Source organism: Macaca nemestrina, chromosome 10 (genome assembly GCF_043159975.1).
Source record: "Macaca nemestrina isolate mMacNem1 chromosome 10, mMacNem.hap1, whole genome shotgun sequence".
Lineage (NCBI taxonomy): Eukaryota > Metazoa > Chordata > Mammalia > Primates > Cercopithecidae > Macaca > Macaca nemestrina.
Window position 1 is genome coordinate 4,341,530 of NC_092134.1, and position 16,137 is coordinate 4,357,666.

Here is a 16,137-nt window from a genome sequence, read left to right on the forward strand (position 1 = left end):
GCAACACTAAGCGATGGGCATCTCTTTCTCGAATACATTTATTGAAAAATAAAAGACAAGGGCTAATATGTACTAAGCCTGCACTGTCTCATAAGTAGGCATTGGCCACGTGGCTATTTTAATTTTTATTAATTAATGAATTATTATTACATTTTTAGAGACAGGGTCTTGCTCTGTTGTCCAGGCTAAAGTGCAGTGGTCCATCCTAGCTCAATGCAGCCTTGAACTCCTGGGCTTAAGTGATCCTCCTGCTTCAGCCTCCTGAGTAGCTGGGACTAAAGGCATGCGCCATCATGCTTGGTTAATTTTTAAAAAAATTCTGTAGAGATGGGGTCTTGCTATGTTGCCCAGGCCGGTCTTGAACTCATGGCCTCAAGTGATTCTCCCACCTTGGCCTCCCAAAGTGCTGGGATTACAATTATGAACTACCGCACTGAACCCTAAATGTTAATTTAAATAAATAAAAATTAAATAAAAAATTGAACTTCCCCGTCACACTGGCTACAGCCCAGGCACTCCATAGCTACTTGTGCTAGTGACCAACATGTTGGACAGAGGGGTTCTAGAACATTCCACCACTGTAGAAAGTCCTATTGGACAGAACTGTCTTACACATTTGAGATGTGGCAGGTCCCACTTTATGCTTCCACATGTATGAACTCTTTTTAACCTCATAACACTATGAGGCAAATTCATAATTATACTCATGACCAGATGAGGGAACTAAGAAACAGAGAGGTTAGGTAGCTTGCCCATGCTCACAAAGCTAATTAGTGGCAGAGATTGGATTGGAGCCCAAGGAGTCTCAATTCTTCCCCCTCAGGGATGTGGAACAAACTCATCGTCTTGGCCACTCATGACCACAAACTAATCTGAAGGACTGGGTGGATTCACGGCTGTCCTCCCCCATCAGGCCAAATGCCTTCAGCTTCTCCTTGTAGAGATCAATTCCGCATCTCACTGTCCTACTCACTCTTCTTGAGACGCTCTCCCTTACGAGAAAGGCCCTGGTGCCTGGGGGACTGTCAGGAAAAGAGTCCCGGTGGTCTGGGGTAGAGCATTCCAGGCAGGAAGCTGCAAACTCAGCAACACCTTCACTTAGCTAATGTCTGCTAATCCGGGAGTCACAGGGCTGAGAAAACAAGGCCCCATACTCTCACATGTGACAGACAGACAGTCCGGAAACTCAGATAACAAATCAGAGGTTTTTAGAAAATAGTGAGCCCAGCGTCCATTAGAAATGCAATTAAATTTTATCCAATAATTTGATCTGCACGGAACATTTCAAGCTTATAGATATGCATAAAGCACAGAGAAGGACTCTGACTTTTTTTTGGAGAAAACAAACCAAACTTCAAATTGCCTGGTAACCAAGATGCTAAAAAAATGTATTCACTCCATCGTGTCATTTTGGGAGAGCCACTTTCAAGAGACAGTCTCATATAAGCCCCGGTGTAGAGTGCAGACAACCTGGGTTTGACACGAACCTGCTGTTTAGCAGCTTTTGGGCCTGGCTGGGTTATCTGGGAGCCTTGGGGAGATTCAATTGCTGAGATGATACCAGCATCTCCAAAGCATTGGGTCCTTTAGCGTTAAGGTCAGTAAATAGAGTTGTTATTATGGCTCTAAGGCATCTCCCCATCCGAGGCTCACCTCTTACTGGTCACAATGGGGACCCTCCAGCCCTTTATCTGGCTGAGCTCCGTGTCAGAGACCTCGATCTGCAGGGGCAGGCGGGGCACCCACACGGTGACATGCAGGGGGGCGCTCAGGTACTGGTATGTGAAGTTCACCACCGCATCCATCTTTCCTTTGATCTCTTTGCCATTGACAAAGATGTAGTCGCAGCGGTCAGACACCTGCAAAGACAGAGGGAGAAAGGATGGAGGAGAAGTTCATGGGACCTTGGAGACCATCTTTTTTTTTTTTGTTTTTCCTATTATCTTGCAAAGCACAAATGCTTAATTCAGGTTTCTCCTAATGCAGAGCCTGAGACTAGGATTTGGTGCACTCAGTGTAATTGGGAGCTGACCCCAGGGAGCAGGGGTGAAGGAGCAGACGAGGAAGACAGAGAAAGAAGAAAACCCAACAGGAAGGTGCATGTTTGAGGCTGCTGCAGGGACCCCGGGCTCAGTTTTCAGACGCTTCATGAAAAGCATCTGGAATTGTCCTCCTGAGGAGTAAGAGGTGGGAATATTTTTAGCTACCATCTCTTATTCCTGCTGGTTGAGGGCTTCTCTGCCTGGGACAGAAAACAGAAAGCAGATTGAGGTGAGACTGCAATCAAACAGTGAACTTGAACTTGCACAGAACTGCAGCTGTAGCTGGAATCTGGGTTAGCTGAGTGATTTGATGTGAGCACCAGAGGTTTTTCGCACCCCGGGCAGGTGTGACTTTTCAGAAAGTGAGCTGCACCCACAACCCACCTCATCCACCCTCCAAGGATGCAAAGGGCCTGTAGAGCCTTCCTCCCCAGCGTGGTTCTCACTAATTCTGAGGTCTCTCCCCTGCCTGCACGTGCAGGCCTGATGTAGGTTCTTCATGGTCTCCAGGCTTTGGTAAGGCCAGTCCCTGCGCCTGGAAGCACTTTCCCATCCCTATTTGCCGGACCTACCCCAGCTCAGGGGTCCCTGGGATAAGTCTTCTATGACCCCATGGGATTGTTTATATAGTAAGTGTTCATTATGTGAACGGCCGATCACATTAGGGATTACCAACCTGTGTTCCCTTTCCCTATGTGCCTCCCTTTCCTTTTCCCCTTTCTGGCAGATTGCTGTCTCAGGAAAGGGATGAGACAGAGCAGAAAGAAAAATAAACACACAGACTAAAAAAAAAATAAAGTTTGCAAGTATTTGGCTTTTGCGTTCCAAGATTATTCATCCAAATATGACTGTATCAAGCAGCCCACTGGGCATTCCCAGTGTAGCAAGGAAACAGCAGAATGATGTCTGTGTTCTCAAGCAGGCAGGAAGGGGCAACGTGGACAACAATGAGGGCCATTGGGGAGGTAACCTGTGCGGACTGTGACCGGTAAAAAATGTCCCCTAGGAACTGCGAACAGAAGACGATAAGACAAGATGTGCCCTTCCCCGAGGCCTTGGCAATAGTTAAGTCCCCTGGAAATTAGACTGGCATTCTGTTTCTGTCACCCTGATGAATTGAAAACTGAAAATAGAAACCAAGTTGGGTTATCGAGAAACAATATGACCCCTGTTGAATAGCCAAGCTTATCAGATGTGATTTAAATTGGTCCCAGGTGTCCATATCACCTCTTAAATAAGAAATCTTTGAAGGCAAAAGTACTTCTTGTTTATTTTTCACCTCTGGGTTCCTTACACCAGCTGCTTATGAAGCAGGAGCTCAGTGAAATGGATATTGCATGGATGAATGGATGGATGGATAGAGGGATAGACAGATGAACAGATGGATGAGTGCACACACTGATGCATAGACAGATGGACAGATGGAGGAATGAATGGATGGATGGATGGACAGGTGAATGGGTGCTGGATAAATGGGTGAATAGGTGGGTAGATGGATAGACAGATGAACTGATAGATGGTTGCACACGCTAATGGACAGATGGATGGACAGACAGGTGAATGGGTAGTGGATGAATGGGTAGATAGCTGGATAGATGGATAGACAGATAAGCTGATGGATGCATGCACACACTGATGGACAGACACATGAATGGATGGATGGACAGGTGAATGAGTGGTGGACACATGGGTAGATAGCCGGACAGATGGATAGACAGATGAACTGATGGGTGGATGCACACACTGATGGACAGACATATGAATGGATGGGTGGACAAGTGAATGGCTGGTGGATAAATGGGCGAATAGGTTGATAGACTGATAGACAGGTGAACAGATGGACAGATGGATACATCGATGGACAGACAGATGGGTGGATGCATGGATGGATGGATAGATGGATAGACGGACAAGTGAATTGTTGGTGGATAAATGGGTAGATAGCTGGACAGATGGATAGATAAACTGATGGATGGAAGCACACACTGCTGCACAGACAGATGGACAGAGGGATGGATGAGGAGGGCCTTCCCTTCATGGGGATGCCTGCTTCAGGGGAGTCATCAAGGATCTTGGGGTTGATAGAAGATGCAGTGAGAGACTAAAATGAGATGGAGCCAAAAGCCACAAAAACACAAGAAGTTAATTCAAAAGTTTCTAGAAAGTGCTCAGGCAGTGTTTTCTAACCTTTCTTGGGTCATTCACTCTTTTGAGAATATGCATAAAGCTAATTCTTGCTAGAGAAATGCACACACTTACAGTTTAGTGGAACATTTCAGAGTTAATGAAGTCACTCAGAAACCCCTCACATAGCACTTAGTATACTAAGCTATAATTACTGATTTGCTTATCTGTCTGCTGTCTAGATCATGTAGGTTGGAAAGAACAGAGTCCTCTTCTGGAGGTCTGTGGCCTCGGCCAAATAACGTTTAGTGCTGAGTGAAGAACTCCTGTAATCTGATCACCCTCTCTTTCCCCAGCTTCCGGGAACCATGGATGGCTACTCTGGGCTCAATTTTCATCTTCAACTTGCACTTCTGTTTGGAGAGGCAGCTGGTGAGGGCTGGGCCGAGAGAATTTCCTCCATCTGCTGGGGACAGTGGCAGGGAGCAGTTGGGAGGGGAACACATGGATGGATCTTCTCATTCATGGTCAAGAGTGGTTTAAAAATGTTTACATGCTGATTAAAGAAGGAAGACAATTTTAGTTGCCGTCCCAGGCTTGTCATTAGCGGGTAAACACTGTCCTGGATCTGGGAAGGCATTAGCATAATAGCCGAGCAAGAGTTATATCAGTAATCACTTCTTTAATCAGTGTTGTAATTTACAGACCATTGACTTTTCTCATTTATTACCTTTCTGAGCTCTGGTGGGAGGAAACCTGGCCGCTCCCGAATATATAAATAATTAAGAGCAATGCCAAGGGTATGAAGTTGCCGTGCATGATAGAGCCATCGTCACTGCTATTCCTGAAGGTGTCATAAATGTCTGGGGACATCTCAGGATGCATTAATCATCTCCTAAGTGGCTAGCAGTGAGAACCACCGTATGAAAAAATGAGCCCGCTCATCTGCAGAAAGGAACCAAAATCCCATGGGAGTCTTTTTAGTCCCTCGGCTTTGTTTCTCAGACTGCTTTTCCTCTTTCATTGTGGAGGAGCTGCCGGTTGAGAAAGCTGCCCACTGGACTCCACTCACTCCGACGTTTAAGCTGTGCGGGCAGAATGCATGGTAGCCACGGCCCAGAAATCAGTGTCCGCCTGTGAGGGCCCAGGGGCGGCGGGGTCACGTGGGGCTTGGTGGAGCCACATATGGTCAGTTGCCATATTCTGTTATCGCTCAGGCTTTGGCACCTTCCTGAGACGGCACCTGCCTCCTAGGAAGAGCCTGGGGGTCACTTTCCGAGGGGAAAGCAGAGGCATCTGCTGGTCAGTCATGGACGTCCCATGGGAGCCTGGCCTGAATCGCCCTCTAGCCAAGCTGGTTCTCAGACTTGAGCAAGCCTCAGGGAGGGCCTGTTGGCACAGACTGCCGAGTGTCCATCTCAGATTTGGCAGGTCTGGGGTGGGGACCCACACGGGCATTTGTAACCAGTGGCCGCAGATGCTGTTGCTGCTGCTGCTGCTCTGGACATCACTTTGAGATCCGCTCCTTGCACCCTCTACATCCTGCTCATGACGGTAATCATTTAGTTATGATGCTTGAAAGTGCATCTCTGTGCTGACAGCTCCTCAACTCCTGTCTCTGGATACCCACCTGCTTCTTCCACATCTCCATTTGGGTCTCTAATTAGCATCTCAAACTAATCGTGTTCAAAAACCAAACTCCTAGTATGGTTCTTGTGCATCTCAGGGCACTGAGGTTGTGCTTGAATGAAGTTCAGACACAGGAAAATCAAATGTACATTTCTTGTACACCCAAGTTTGTGGACCTGCTCCGTTAATACGAATGAAATGCTCGTACACCGTAACAATCCCTGGTTCACATCTGCAAGGTGCTTTCATGTCATTTTCTTTGTTTTTCTTTGAGCTCAAGTGTTTTATTGCATGATATGATAAATATAGTTAATAATGGCATATTGTACATTTCAAAACTGCTGAGAGAAAATTTTGAATGTTCTCACCATGAAATGTAGAGTATTTGAGATGATGAATATGCTACTTAGCTTGACTTAATCATTGTATTAAGAACACATTTATTTATACATCATATCACTTAGTACCGCATAAATATATACAATTATAATCTGTCAATTTACAATCAAATAAAAAATTGAAAAAGAAAACAGAAAAGAAGGCCGGGCACGGTGGCCCATGCCTGTAATCCCAACCCTTTGGGAGGCTGAGGCGGGCGGATTACTTGAGATCAGGAGTTTGAGACCAGCCTGGCCAACATAGTGAAACCCTGTCTCTACTAAAAATACAAAAAAACTAGCCAGGCGTGGTTGTGAACACCTGTAATCCCAGCTACTCAGGAGGCTGAGGCAGGAGAATCCCTTGAACCTGGGAGGCAGAGGTTACAGTGAGCTGAGATCGTACCACTAAACTCCAGTAAAAACATGAAAACAGAAAAGAAACCCATTTTTAAAAAAACAATTTATAAGGCTTTATTTTTTACCATAAAATCAATTTTGCCTATCTTCCTACACCACCAGGTTTCTTCTGGTTATTATTTGCTTGATTTGTCTTTTTCTCTCTTTTACTTTTAGCCTTTCTGGAGCCTTCTGTATCCTGGATGTTTTAGATGATCTGTAAAAATAAACACTTATAATGATTTTTTTTAAGAATGTTTTCTCTATAATTCATCATTCTTTTGCTGGAACTTTTAGCACATTCATGTGAGTTACAATGGATGTTTTACTTGGATTTATTTCTACCATATTATTTGTGCCATCTATTTGTCCATCCTGTTTTCTTTTTGTTTTGCTTTTTTAAAATTTCATTTTTGCCTTCTTTGCCTATTGTTTTCATACTCAGTTTTTCTAGAGCTACGGACAGCAGTTATGATCCTATTTTGTAGATGAGAAAACCGAGGCTTGCCATGGTTGCGGCTCATCCAAGATAGAGAGGTAAAGTGAGAACTGCCAGCAAGAGTCGGTTCAAGATTTGACTGGACGGTGTCAGCCATGTTGCTGATACTAGGATTATGGCCTTGGCTGAGGTCGTCCTTCCTGCCATGTGACTGTTCGAGTCATTTGCATTCCTGTGGGCAGGTGGGCAGGGGAAAGGCAGGTGCTGAGAGAGGCCACTGTCCAGCAACTGTGGCATGCCCGTGGCAAGGGGCCAGTGGCAGTCCGGAACCTCTCCTCAAGTGGCTCTGCCTGCATTTCCTCATCCCATACCCCAGGGGCCACTCGGAAAGGCTGTCTCTTTCCAAGTCTAGGCAGGGAACAGATGGTCCACACAAACCTGGAACGTGAGGACTGCTGATCGAAGGGGCAGGTAGGGTTAAGGGAAAACAGTGTGAGCGGGGAAAGCATGCCAGGGCTTAGAGGTAGGCAGTGAGTTGGTCTGCATCCTCCAAACTCATGTCTTCCTGGAACCTCAGACTGTGAGCTTGTTTGGAAACAGAGTCCTTGCAACCCAGGGGCCTCTTCTCAACAGTTGCCTCTGAATCTAGGGCTATTGTTGGAAAATGTTTAAATAATATCTCCTTTTCAGCTCTGGAAAAATCCTTAAATGATGTACAAGTTCCTCTCTGATGTGCCTGGTTATCTTCCCTGTGCATCTTCTGTGGTTTTCCCACTGTTCACTCCACCCAGCCACTGGCCTCCCTGCTGGTTCCTGAACATGCCAGGTGCACACCTGCCCCAGGGCCTTTGCACATGCTGTTCTCTTTGCCTGAAGGCTCCTCCCCTACTTGTTTGCCTGATTTGTTCTTCCTGTCCTTCAGCTCTTTAATACAGTGGATCTCAACCCGGGCAATTCTGTCCCCCAGGGGACATTTGAGCATCTCTGGGCATCTTGGTTGTAACAAATGGGAGGATAGATTTGCAGCCAGTATCTAGGGGATGGAGGGTAGGATGCTGCTCAACGTCTTACAGTGTCTAGGCCAGTCCCCCACAACAAAGAATTAACCCACCCCAGATGTCAATAGCACCGAGGCTAAGAATCCCTGCCTTGCTCAGATGTCAACTTCTCAAAGATTCTTTCTCTGCCATTTCCTTTTTTTGTGTGTGAGACAGAGTCTCGCTCTGTCACCCAGGTTGGAGTGCAATGGCACCATCTTGGCTTACTGCAACCTCCGCTTCTCGGGTTTAAGTGATTCTCCTGCCTCAGCCTCCCGGGTAGCTGGGACTATAGGCATGCACTACCATGCCCGGCTAATTTTTGTACTTTTTAAAGCAGAGATGAGGTTTCACCATGTTGGCCAGGCTGGTCTCGAACCCTTGATCTCAAGTAATCCACCCACCTTGGCCTCCCAAAGTGCTGGGATTACAGGCGTGAGTTACCATGTCCAGCCTGACGTTTCCATGTTAAATGGCAACTCCCCCGAACCTCCCTTCCCTCTTCCTTGCTTCCTGTCTCTAGATTGCTTACTGCCATCTGCTGCACTGCAGATTTTACCTGCTCGCTTTGGTTATTATATGTCCTCCCTCATGAGAACCTAAACTCTAGGATGGCAGAGATTTTTGTCTGTTTTGTTTACTGTTGTATCCCTAGGGCCTAACACCTGACACACAGTGGATACTCAATAAATAATAAATACGTGCTGAAGAATGAATGAATGAATCAGAGCTTGCAAACTGGTGGCCTCCCATCACGTTTGGCCTACACAGTGTTGTTGTCTTTTTCAACAGAGATGGGGTCTTGCTCTGCTGTCCAGGCTGGAGTGCCTTCGGGCAATCATAGCTCACTACAACTTCACACTCCTGGGCTCAAGCAATCCTCTTTTCTCAGCCTTCCAAGTAGCCGGGACTACAGGCATGCACCACCGTGCCCAGCTAATTAAAAAACATTTTTGTTTTAGAGATGGGGTCTTTCTATGTTTCCCAGCTTGGTGTCCAACTAAAGGGCTTCAGAAATTCTCCCTCCTTTGCCTCCCCAGTCTATGGAGCATTAAATGGCCAGAGCTGGTCTCAGCATCAATGGGGCAGAAGGTTGCCAAGGTAACCACCACGTGTGGCCTTGGCAGGGAAAGGTGCTCAGGTATCTGGGTCACTGAACACTCCCTATGCTCAGGGGACACTCAGGGGTACCTGCTCACCCAGTGCCCCCAACACTACCCACCTATCACACACACACGCACACATGCACACACACGCACACATGCATGCACACATACACGCATGCACACACACAGGAAGAGATGAACTTTTATCAGTGATTGCTTACTTTATAACAACAGCAAACATTCATTGACTGGCCACAGTTATCCAGGCACCATTCTAAGAGGCTCACATGGGTCATCTCTCTGAGTCCACGCTATAAACACAGGAGGGCACTGTTATATTTATCGTATCCACAGTGCAAATGAGAAAACCAAGGCGTGGACAGGTGATGTACCTTGCCCACGATCACACAGCTGGTATTCATAAGTCAGGATTTAAACACAGCCAGCCAACCCTAGAGGTCTGCTCTCAGCCATGATTCTGAGCTGGCTCTGCACTCAGGGAAGCCTGCCTTCTCCTCCATCACAGACAGGCTTTTCCTCTCCCCATTGACGTTGGGGCTTTGGCCAGGAAAATATGAGCAGAAGTGACAGCTATGCTTGGACCAGTCCGAGCTTGGACTTAGGAAATGTGTACTCCTGCTAGTCTTTGGAACTTGACCATTAATAGCTACTTCCTCCAATCCCATAAGCAAGAATAAATTGCAATCGTCTTGAACAACTAAACACTGCAGTCGTCTGTTACCCAGACTTGCTGACAGATTCATTCTGCTAAGAGATGGGACGTGGACAGTCCTGACTGTAACTTTCAAGGGCTTTTACATGGCTTCCCCTCTCTTCCTTACCTCTCATTCACCTTTTCATCTTATTCTATTTTCTCTCCTATTTAGGCAGAGGACACTGGCAAAGTTGAGAAGAAAGCAGGGACTGGCAGAGCCCTGATCCCCGATTTAGGAGGCTTCCCAGCATGTGGGAAGGCCCCTGTCAGAGATTCTTGTCCTGGAGGGGCCACCGTTTCAGGACATTCACCAGGACCTGACTTTGGGACACTAGTTGAGAATCCCTTTCCTCTCGTCACCTGCACCTGTTCTCACCCCAGGGAACTTCTGGCTGATCTGGCATCTCCTGTGCAATGTGCCCTTCCCCTGCAGCGGCCAGAGCTGAAGTTTTACATTTTAAGGAGGTCTCTGGTGCAATTTCAGCAGTTCTCTCATTACTAAAAGTGCATTATAGCTACTTCTTTGACATCACTGGAAGAGAAGGAAGAAGAAAAAGGCAGAGAAAAGTCAGGGCTAAGCAATATTTCTGAGACTATGTCTGTGCTCTTCCCCTCCCTTTTACATCTTGCCCGGTGAAATGATGGCCAAACAGAATTCAAATGGCCAGGCAGAAATTTGTTCTGTGATAAATCACACTTTATCCAGCTGACAATGCACAACGCTGCCAAGACCTGGACACATCTCCCGTCGTTCTCGGCTCGGGACTGCTGTCCATGCGGGGGTCTGGCAGCGCTCATGGGCTGCCTGGCCCGGCGTGGGGAGGAGGAAGGGGGGATGGCTGGTTGCCCGCCCCACGTGGGCCGAGGAGACAGGCAGGATGGAGGGTCAGGGCAGCAGGGACCTGAGAAAGGCATAGTTTCTGACAACAGGACATGCTTCCTTGTAGGATGCAAATGTTGTGGTGAGGAACACTGGCTTGCATCTGTGTTGTGCTTGCGTCTGCCCTGCTCTAGGATTCATTTTCCTCATCTATGAAACAAGGATTCTTTCTTTCAACCAGTACTTTCTGTGCCCCTCCTGTGTGCTCGGTGTTTCTAGGCATGGAGACACAGCAATGAGTGGGAGACACAGGATTTCATTTAGAGAGTGGGAATAGAGGATAACAAGTAAAAAGAAAATATAATTGTGAGCAATAAATGCTACAATAAAAATAAAATAAGAAAACATGACTGAGAAGGGTACAGAGACCTCTCTCGTGAGGTGACGTTTAGGCCGGAGATATGGGGGAAGAGGGTTCCAGGAAAAGATTCATTTAAGAGGCACCAACATTTTTATTTATTTATTTATTTATTTAGAGACAGAGTTTTGCTCTTGTTGCCCAGGCTGGAGTGCAACGGCGCAATCTTGGCTCACTACAACCTCCGCCTCCCGGGTTCAAGAGATTCTCCTGGCTCAGCCTCCCAAGTAGCTAGGATGACGGGTATCCACCACCATGCCTGGCTAATATTTTGTATTTAGGAGAGACGGGGTTTCGCCATGTTGGTCGGGCTGGTCTCAAACTCCTGACCTCAGGTGATCCACCCACCTTGGCCTCCCAGAGTGCTGGGATTACAGGCATGAGCCACCATGCCTGGTGACCAACATTTATTAAGTGTCTGCTGTATGCTAGTTTCTGTTATAAGAGTTTATATGTGTAGATTCTTTTCATCTTCACACAAACCATTTTACAGGTGAGGAAAGCAAAGAACAGAGAAATCAAATAACTGGTCCAAGGTCTCACAGTGAACAGGAGTCAGAGCTGGATTTGAAAGCAACCATCTCGGTCCAGAAAAGCCTCACTTAACCTCTCCCTTACACTGCGTGAGGGCCTGGAGGGAGGAATAATTGTGGCCTGTTCTAGAAAGAGAAAGAAGGTTGGCAGTACAAGGTCAGAGAAGTAGGCGGAGCGTGTCACACCAGGAGAGAGCAGCAGGTTTACCAGAAGAACTAAATAAGAAAGCCTACAAGTAGGGGAATTAGCCCAGTGCCTGCAAATAGCAGGGACACACTGAAAGCCTGTGGCCAGGTAGAAACCTCAGACCTGGCAGATGGGAATCTGCAGAGGGCGGGGTAGACGGAAGGTGTTAGCCCCAGAAGGGTGTTTACAAGGGGGTTGGAAGAGGAGAGTGGGGAGAGGCTTCCAGGATGACAACCTTAATCAGATCTGACCGCACCACGCATGCAGTTTCTCTCCCGCAGCTCCTGCCCCAGGTCACCCTCTGTACCATCTGCCTTCTTTCTCCTTAATAAGGCACTCGAGATCCTAAAGCCCTAAAACACAGAAGCGGAAGCACAGTGAGGACGGCCATGTGAAGATGCAGGCAGAGAATGCGGTGATGCATCTACAAACCAAGGAAGGAATGCCCCGTTGCAGACGCTGGAAGAAACAAGGTGTCTGCCAGCAGCCGTTGCCTGGGATTGTTCCTTAGAGGCCTTGGAGGAGGGGTGGCCCTGTCCGCACCTTAACTCCAGACTTCTGGCCTCCAGAGCTGTGAGAAAGTAAGTATCTGTTGTTTAAGTCACCAGTCTGTGGCACTGTGTTGTGGCAGCCCTGGGAAACTGTGACAGGGTGTGGACACACCGCTCCCACCTGGGGCGGGCGATGCACTGTTTCAATAGCGTTACATGTCTGATATTTTCTTCCTGCATCCGTTTTCTGACTTGGAGTCATTCTTCTGAAGCTTCCTACACACAGACAGTGTTAACGGCCACACCAACAGTGCTGGGGCCTCTCACAGTCAATACAGGACCAACGCCTTCCTAGGAGAACCAACGGCCGGCACCTTGCTGGAAGACACCCAGAGAGTACCCCATTCTCCCATTCCTCTCCGCCCTTGGCTAGATCGGGAACCATTGCTTGGAAAACCCATTTATGGGTGAGGCTGACATGGGCGATTTCCCAAACCCAGGCCACATTAGAAATGGAGTGGAGGTGCTGGAACAGGGAACAAGCGGGTGGCAAAGAATAAGGGGGTGGAGGAGAGGAAACCCCACTGTCATCCCATGGAGCTTCCTGTAGCCGCAGCCCTAGTTTCTTGGGGGGTCTTCCCTTGCCCCACTCCAGTTTAGAAGTTTGGCTGAAGCTCCGCCTCCAACCAGAAGAGTGAAATCATGTGACCATGGCCTAAGCCAATCAGGGCTTCTCATTCCCAGCCATAGCGATTGGCTCAGGGGTTAGCAGAGGACCTAAGCAGGAGCAATCAGAGGAGACCTCAGGATTTTGATTCAGGCCAGGCCAGGCAAAAGGTACATGCTCTTTTCTGCTAGATTTCTACCCGTAAAGATACCATCTGGGCCGGGCGTGGTGGCTCACACCTGTAATCCCAGCACTTTGGGAGGCCAAGGCGGGTGGATCACTTGAGGTCAGGAGTTCAAGACCAGCCTGGCCAACATGGTGAAACCCTGTCTCTACTAAAAATGAAAAAAAACAATAAAAAAAATAGCCAGGCGTGGTAGTGCTCACCTGTAGTCCCAGTTACTCAGGAGGCTGAGGCAGAGGAATCACTTGAACCCAGGAGATTGAGGTTGCAGTGAGCCAAGATCATGCCACTGCACTCCAGCCTGGGAGACAGGGTGAGAATCTGTCCCAAACAAACAAACAACAACAACAACAAGATGCAGTCTAGTAGCTGTCTGCACCCATGGCAGGACAGAACAACTTGTCTGAGACACTGATCAGCGTGGAGAATGCTGAGCCAAGTGATAGAAAGTCGGAAATAACATAAAAATACTGATTACTTCATTTGAGTCCCTGGATCCAGCCATCCCGGAAGCCAGGAAATCTCTTACTGTTCAGATATAGGAACCCCTAGATGTTTTCCCCCTTAATTCAGTTTGGGTCTGTTAACCAAAATCATCCTCTCAAATATAAGGGGTAATTTTGTTGGATATCTTCCCCAGCCCAGACCCATCGGTGCCACTCTTTCCACCAGCCTCTCAGCAAGGAGGACAAGAAGAGAACATAAGAAAGGTATAAAAATGAGAAACAGGCCGGGCACAGTGGCTCACGCCTGTAATCCCAGCACTCTGGGAGGCCGAGGCAGGCAGATCACTTGAGGTCAGGAGTTTGAGACCAGCCTGGCCAACATGGTGAAACTCCATCTCTACTAAAAATGCAAAGAATTAGCTGGGCAGGGTGGTACATGCCTGTAATCCCAGCTACTCAGGAGACTGCTTGAACCTGGGAGGCGGATGTTGCAGTGAGCTGAGATTGTGCCACTGCACTCCAATCTGGGTGAGAGAGTGAGACTCTGTCTCAAAAAAAAAAAAAAAAGAAAGAAACAAAGAAAAAAGAAAAAGAAAAACATACAAAAAGTTGTCATTAGGCCCACAAAGCCTGGTCATGATTAATCCTCTAAGAGGAAGCCGGGTACTGTAAGAAGACAATTCAAAGCACACTGAGCAAGCAGCCTGGCTGAGTTTCAACTCAGATACATACACATTTGCTATTTAATAGTTTTGCTGCCCAGCATTCTCTTATTCTATTTTCTGCAACCATTTAAAAACTATTTCCAGGGGACCCTCTGCCCACATCCCCACGGCCGGTCTATGTGTTGAGGTCTTGGCCTCAGCCACACAGTTAAGTGGTGTCCATCACACTCCCCTGGCTGCAGGACTGGTTCAAGGATGGTCACGTGGCTCAGCCTGACTCAATGACAGAAAGCCCCAGGATTTCTGATTGAGTGACGGCAGTGTCTCATTTCTGCGGGACTTGAACCTGGGGAGGTGTGGATCTAGAGCCTCCAGGGGCCTCCATCTCAGGCTGAGAAGGCATCTGCACAGTTGAAGGCAGAGCTGAGAGGTGCAGAGAAATTGGTTTGTGAATCCACCTGTGCCTGAAGCCAACACCACCCTAGACCTTTTATTGAAAAGACAGTTCCTTCCTTTACTTATTAAGCCAATTTGAGGGTCTGAACTGTTCAACTACTGCACACTCCTTGATAAAGATATGATGGGTTGGCGTAAAATGCTGTTGAGACCAAACCCTGGTTCTCAAATTCATTCTAGCAGAGGGGTCAAAGTGGGACAGGAATGATAGGATCTGGCAGGAGAAAAAACAAGCACAGGATAACTGGTTTCCAGATCTACATCTTCCCCGAGGCAAACCAGATAACCCAGGTCTCAATCCGGACTCTATCCCGTGCTTCACGAACCTGACCAGAAACTTTTCATCAATGCAGAGACCAGCTGCAAGGTCCCTGGACTTAAAAACCTCTCTTTCCATTTAAGCGCACTCACATGGAGCCCTAGTTGGCTCAAGTAAAATCTGACTCATCAATAAATGGTCTTATCTTCCATAAAAGTCTTTTATGAGAACAGGATATTATTTGTGGCTTAAATGGGAGGGTCAGAACAACCTGATCTTTTTTGGCCAGTTCTAGAGTTCTAGGCCAAAAAAGGTTTGTCCATCAGCCTCTCCTAGGAATGAATGTGTGGCATAGCTCCTACCAGTCAAAGGTTTTGATTCTGTGCTTCCCATCGAACTTTCTGTGATGATGGAAATGTCCTATGTGTGTGCTGTCCAGTGCAGTAGACACTAGCCACATGTGACTACTGAGTACCTGAGATGTGGCTAAAGTGACTGAGGAGCTGAAATTTTCATTTTTTTCAATTCTAACTAATTTAAATAGCCACACACGGTTAGTAGCTGCCATACTGGGCCGCACAGCTATAGGTAAATCTTAATATCAATCTGTGAGGACAGCATATTCCCATACTTGCCTGAGCCTGCTGGGAATCTTAGGCCACATGGGCCTGGTGATCAGGCAGACCTCAGTTCAAATCTAGGCTCTGCTACTAACCAGCTGTGTGGCCTTGGGCCAGTCACTCAGCTTCTCTGGGCCTGAATTTTCACATTTGTAAAATGGGACTTAAGTAGTACCCACCTCATACTTTCTAGAGTGATCTACTTAAACCACAAACAAGAATATCCTGCAGTGTCATATTGCTCTGAGAGAAAAACAAAATTCTGAACAGACTCCAAGGCCTTGGACAACCTGGCCCTGCCTATTTCATCCATCTTAATGTTTTCTCTTCCTCTTCTTACTCTTCATCCTCCTTCATCCTGGCTGTTCTTTTGTTCCTTGGACACGGAAAGCCTGTTCATACCCCAAAGCCTTTGCACTTGATGTTCTGTCTGCTTGGACAGCTCTTTTCTAAGCTCTTGGCATTTAGATCTCAGTGCAAATGCTACCTCCCCCGAGAAGCTTCCATGATGGTTGACCATGAA

At 47.3% G+C, this 16,137-nt stretch overlaps 1 protein-coding gene across 2 annotated transcripts in view; it reads right to left on the bottom strand.

Moving 5' to 3' along the window:
• LOC105493325 (transmembrane protein 132C) overlaps positions 1-16,137 on the bottom strand; it is a 434,894-nt gene that overhangs the window by 12,163 nt on the left and 406,594 nt on the right. For both annotated transcript variants that reach the window (XM_011760893.3, XM_071070804.1), the window contains one exon: positions 1,654-1,859. In XM_011760893.3, coding sequence (XP_011759195.2) covers positions 1,654-1,859 — 206 coding nt within the window. The remainder of the gene's footprint in view (positions 1-1,653; positions 1,860-16,137) is intronic.